The 6,000-nt window shown below is 47.7% G+C and overlaps 1 protein-coding gene across 1 annotated transcript in view; it reads right to left on the bottom strand.

The window, feature by feature from the left end:
• The window catches only part of SHB (SH2 domain containing adaptor protein B), a 177,295-nt gene extending 174,116 nt beyond the window's left edge, over nt 1-3,179 (bottom strand). The window contains exon 1 of the mRNA XM_058168472.1: nt 1,924-3,179. Within this exon, the coding sequence (XP_058024455.1) occupies nt 1,924-2,643 (720 nt within the window). The 5' untranslated portion in view covers nt 2,644-3,179. The remainder of the gene's footprint in view (nt 1-1,923) is intronic.
• Between the last annotated feature and the right edge of the window lie 2,821 nt (nt 3,180-6,000).

The raw sequence follows: 6,000 nt of genomic DNA on the forward strand, positions 1-6,000 counted from the left end.
CTTGTTTCCCTAGCGCTTTATCTGAGGGATTAAAGTTTCTTTTCTCTTTTAGAGATCTGAAAATACAACCACTATCTGTTGCATACTCTTACCACAATTGAAACAAGTCATGTGGACTATCAGCTAGGCAGATATAAAGCAACTGAGTCACCAAGCAATTTATTTTTATACACCAGAAAAACCTAAAAATGTGAATGGTGCCCACCTGTAATATTTCAGACAGGGAATTAGAGTCCAGCACTTCACAGGATATGAGAATGGATGGAAAGTTCCAAAACCAAGCATAACCAATCGTAACTGGCTTGCCTAAAGACAGCATAGCCACATAAAGTGCGTCCATCAAAAGAACAGAGGGAGCTGTAAAGTCTAAAATGTTTGAAACTTGGTTCAAGAGTTCATCTACAGTATCTGCCTCTTAGAAGAAAAGATGATTCTCAGAACCACTGTTATTAACTGTTTCCCCAGCAAAAAGGAAAAAAAATACTTCAAAGTATTCCCTCCTATGAGGAACAAATGAAGAGAGCATCCATATCAGAAAGAAGACTTTTAAAATAGATCCATACTGACATTTCACAATATATTAGTTCAGACAACTACATGCATACTAAAGAAGAAAATGTGAGGCCACAAAATTTGAGTTAACCAATGTGTCTCCAGTAAGAAATTGTTCATATGTAGCAGTAGCACAAACCTCCATCTAACCACACACAAGCTGACAAAGTTCACTCATACATACACATTTATTTCTGGACAGAAGTAGATCCAGCATAGCAGATTTGCTTAGGAAGACCAAGGTTCACCTCCTGATTCAGCCATGAAGCTCATAAGATGCCCTTTAAAAAGTCACTGTCTCTTGACATAACTTATACAAAAATGGGGATGTGAATACTATGGGGTAAAACCATACTTAGCACCATGCACTCCACTCCTTGAATGCAATAAGGGCAAAGTCCAAATGTACACATATGCACAAATACTTTTCAGGAGTCCACACCTCCACAAAGAAAGGGACTGTTCCTGGCTCACACATGCAGTTTGGCATACAACTGATTCAAGCAAGTACAAATATTGAAACAGCTGACCCTAACTAGTTCACACTCACTCCCATCATCAGCCTATTCCGCCATCGGTCTTTTTCATCCACTCTGCTGAAACTTATCACTATCCTTTCCTAGCACACTGCCTACCAAACCAAATATGCATACTCTAGGGGTAAGGTTATACCCTAAAGTCCACAGATATATTTTTTTTGAGTCATATTGACTCCTGATGATTGCCTGAACAAGTCCCTGTGGTTTTCTTTGCAAGAATTGTAAAAGTATTTTGCCATTGCCTGCTTTTCGGGACTGTGTGTGTGTGACTGGCCCAAGGTCACCCAGCTGCCTGCCTGCCTAAGGCAGGACTTACAACTCAGATTTCTTATACCTTAACCATTACATCTAACTGGCTATCACATAAATATGCCAACAAATTAATTGGGGTGGGGGATGGGGGTGGAAGGGAGTCTCAAATAAGCAGGAACTGATTTCATGTCACACATCACCTTTAAAATAATGCGTCTGAAGAGCAGTTTGCTCATCCAAACCCTAACAAAAGGCTGCATTATAAACACTCCAACGGAGAGATGTGACAGCCTGAACGTGAAAATCAGGCAAGTGTGAATCAAGCAGTTAATGTAAGCAAAATACCACGAAGTTTCCTTAGCCTTCTCAAATCTAATTAAAGTTCATGCATCCGAGCGTTAATCAACAATTGCACAGCAATCTAGCGCGTGGGTAGAAATCCTACACATGCCTGGGAGAACCAGGCTTGCAAAATCAGCAATTCACCTTGGCACGTGAGAACCAGACCCCCCCCCAAAAAAAGGCCGCCCCTTCCCCGTTTTCAAAGACAGGAGTAGGTGGAGGGGGGGTTGTCACTTACTTTCTCCTTCTTGGTTAAAGAGACGCTGCCACCGCCGCCCTCTCCTTGTTCGCCACACTTGTTGAGCTTCTTCTGTCCGGCTCCGCCAATTCCCGGCGGGCTCCAGGTGATGGGGACGCCGCTGCCGCCCTTGCCACCTTCGTTGCTTTCTATTTTGATTAGCCGGTGCTTGGGGGAAATGTACTTGACCGACGCGGAGTCGGGCGGGGTGGCAGCGCGGCGTTCGCTGTGGCTGCGGAAGAGCTGAGGCGAAGCCGAGGCCGTCGAGGGGGTGGGGACGGAGGCGACGGCGGCGCTGCTCCCGCCGCTGCTTATTCCGCCGCCGCCGCCGCTGCCTCCTCCACCGCTGCCGCCGCAGCAGGACGAGGACGAGAAGGGCTTGGGACCGGCCGACTCCACCAGCAGCTCCTCAGGCGCGCAATACTCGGCTCGGCAGAGCGCTCTCAGTTTGCGCAGCGACGAGCCCGGCCCGCTGTAAGGGTCCTCGAAGTCGCGCTCCTTCTGAGCGCGGTAGGCGCGGAGCAGGTCGCTGGTGTCGTGGCGCGGGAAGCACGGCGACGTGTGGTGGTGGTGGTGATGATGGTGATGGTTGTGATGCCCTCCGCCTCCCGCTCCCGCCGTGCCGTTCCGCTTGTCCCGATAGTCCGGACGGGGCGGTTGCGGAGGGCTCTTGGTCTTGTTATTGCCCAGGCTAAAGTATTTGTTCAGCCATTTGGCCATGACGGCACCGAGGCGGCCGGCCGCCTGCCTCCCTAAGGCGCGCCGCCCGCGCCCATGGAGACCCGAGGAACCGTGCGCCGCCGCTCAGGGCTGCACGCCTTGGCGTCCCTCCGGCTCGGGCGGCTGTTCCTGCAGCTCCCGTCCCTCCATGGGACCCGCTTCTTCAGTCCAGCCGTCCGCTCCCGGCCCCGCCAGAAACTTTTCCCCCGGGGAGATGCCTTCGCTCGCACCTTCTAAAGCGAGGACTGGGGAAGCCCACCCGCCCGACCTCGCTCCGGGCTGGGCTGGGCTCGCCTGGTCTCTCGCCTCAAAGGCGCCGCTTTCCTGCCTTCCCTGAACTTTGCCGAGTTGCCCGCAGGACCTGACGCACGCAGGCTGGGGCTGCAGCGGCTCCTCCTCCGCCGCGCTTCGGCTCCTCCCAGCCGCCCTTCCTTGGCGGCCCTGCCCGGACCGCCGTATTCAGGCTCCTGAAAGAGACTCCCTTCCGCGCTCGCGGCTGGCTGCCTCGCGCGTCCTCTCGCGCTGGTCTCAGCTCCTGCCTGCCCGCCCGCTCAAGGCAGCTGCTGGGCCTACGCTGAGCACGCACCGGCGGGGAGGGGCCTGCGCACCGAGATGCCCCCGCCCTCTTCTCAAGCGGTGAGGAGGAGGAGGAGGAGGAGGAGGGCGGGTGTGTTTTCTTCCTGGCGGGCGATCGTTGCCGTTGAAAGCGAGGAATTTCCAAATTGGACGCGGCTCTCTGGTTGCGCTTGTCCCCGGGACGATCGCCCCCTACCTAGCAAGGGTCGTGGAGGAGATGCTCCCCGCCCGAGGGCCGATCTGTGGTGCCGAAGTTGGGTTTGCTTACACCTTGCGCGGTGATCTTTTCCAATCTTCGGTTGTCGTTGTGCGTACGCGAAGGGCGGTCCTGCAGTTGGAGAAGCACCTGTAACAGCATCAGATTATTTTTTAAAAAAAACAACAAACCAGGGGATGAGGAACCTGCTGGAATGTGGATGCACAAGCCCAATCGCTTACTAAAATGTTTGCTCCGTGTAGTTTTCGGTCACTAGAGAACAAGGCATCTGCCTAAACCACACTTTAAAGTCTTCATTCAACCCAGAATGTTTTCCAGAACTGAACCTGGGTGGGAATACTTTGCTCATATTCAACCTTTCCTGGTTTAGGATAGTAGTAACAGGTGCTGTTTCATTCCTTCGCATTAATTCCTGTCCTTTTCCTGCTCACTGAGAGCAACTGCCGCATGACTGATTTCTGTGGTTTGCAGACAGAAAATAGCACACCTTGAAATTAGCAAGATGAGCACAAAGCCTGTTGTGAAATACGATTTGCAGAACTGGACTGCTATCTGCCATATCTTTATTATATTTGTACTCTTTATTAAGTCAAATGTACAAAAACACACTTTCGGGATCTTCAAATCGCTTTATTAATGGTTGGAGGAGGAATGAAGAGAATCTAAAAAGATAAAATAGCTAGTAAAGGCATTGAAGTCCACATGGCCAAAATGTCATTTTTAGGTCCACTACTGCTTTAGGCAGGTCAACCTCTCATTGATCTACCTCAATTTTGTAAAATGGGAATGCAGGTTAGTTATAGAAAAGACTGTGGTGACAAATGGACTTCACAGTGAAGTCTTACTTACCTCCACTGAGCCATGGTGGGACAGTGGTTAGAATGCAGTATTGCAGGCTAATTCTGCTGACTGCCACGGGTTCGATCCTCACTGGCTCAAGGTTGACTCAGCCTTCCATCCTTTCAAGGTCGATAAAATGAGGATCCAGGTTGTTGGGGGCAGTATGCTGATGCTGTAAATTGTTTATAGAGGGCTGTAAAGCACTGTGAAGCGATATATAAGTCTAAGTGCTATTGCTATTTTCTGTGCAGACAAAGGCTGCTCCAACCACAGAAGCAATTGCACAGCCTGAAATGCCAGGGGCCAAGAAGCTCCTGCATGGAAAGATAGAGTGCACTTTTGGAGAAGGGTTTTTTAAAAAAAATCTATACTATGTTTTCTTTGCTTGTAGATACTATAGCAAGTAGGTGGCCATATAAATTTAATGAACGAATGAATGAATTTGAATGTTGCTGGGTATGTATGTGTTCCCACATTGAATAAAATATATTGATTTGGTTTCATTATTTATTTACTTTATATGCTTCTCATCTCACGATCGAAGCAACTCTGGTTTTGGCTTCATGCAACATTCGAACCTGTGGTTGATAGCTTTTTTGTTGTTTCTAGATTTATGTTATGCCTTTCATTCTGGAGATTAAGGCATGTATAGCACACTTTTCCCACTCCACAAGAACCTTATGAAGTAGGGTTACGGTTAGGGTTAGGGTTAGGGTTAGGGTTAGGGTTAGGGAAAGCGGGGAAATGGCCCAGTCACTCATTCAGCTTTGGTGGGTAACTTTCTACAGCTCTACATTAATCCATTATTAAAGCAAATTAGTGATAACAATGGGAATATAGAGAGTCCACTAACTGCCTCATGCAGATGCAAGCTGTAAGTGAAAGAGATAAAGATATGTGCTACACCAGCATGGGCTTTTAGCACTTCAGTCTTATAAAAAATTGGCAGCCATCAAAATGTTCTACAAGGAAGGTAGCTGTTGTTGTATGTCTGTTTAGGCCATGGATTTCTTTTTAAAATTAGCATGGCAGAAGAGAAACCAGCAAACCAGCAAACAAAACCTGCACCTCTACTTGTTATTCATCCAGTGGTGTTTGGAAAAGCAGGAAGGAGCAAGAAATATGTAAATGCATAATTGACACCTGCCCACTTCTCTGTGATCCTGTATGTAGCTCCCTATACTTAACCAGAGATTGTTTATGTTCTGCAGAAAAACTGGAATGCCTCTGCTGGGTATGGCTAATCCGTCTTCGAAATGACACTTTTAACACATAGCAGTTTACAGGGTGTTGATCAGTTATATTTCATATCTGCATACTTTTAATAGATGCTTGTTCCTCTGTTATTCAGGTTCACATTGATCTCAAATGCAATATGCTTATCCAATAATACGGTTTGCTTTTTAGAGTTTGTGTTCTTTGGATTGGCTGTGCCTCTTTTCCTGCTTATCATGCCTGGGCTTTCTCAGGCCTGAAAATTAATCTAGTTTTGATGGACTAACTCTATTGCCACTGAGAATATATTCTTTAATTGTCTGCCAAGGCACCATTAGGTTTTATGAAACAGAAATGAAAAGCCAGAAGGAATACAGATTGAAAGTCAAAGTGAAAGCAGCGCAGAGACAAAACAGTGAACAACCACACTAGCCTACAAAGCAGATGTAGGAATAGGTGATAGCCTGGGGAAATGAAAAGTGCCAGATTGTTTTATTGGGGTGATATAA

Source organism: Ahaetulla prasina, chromosome 2 (genome assembly GCF_028640845.1).
Source record: "Ahaetulla prasina isolate Xishuangbanna chromosome 2, ASM2864084v1, whole genome shotgun sequence".
NCBI lineage: Eukaryota > Metazoa > Chordata > Lepidosauria > Squamata > Colubridae > Ahaetulla > Ahaetulla prasina.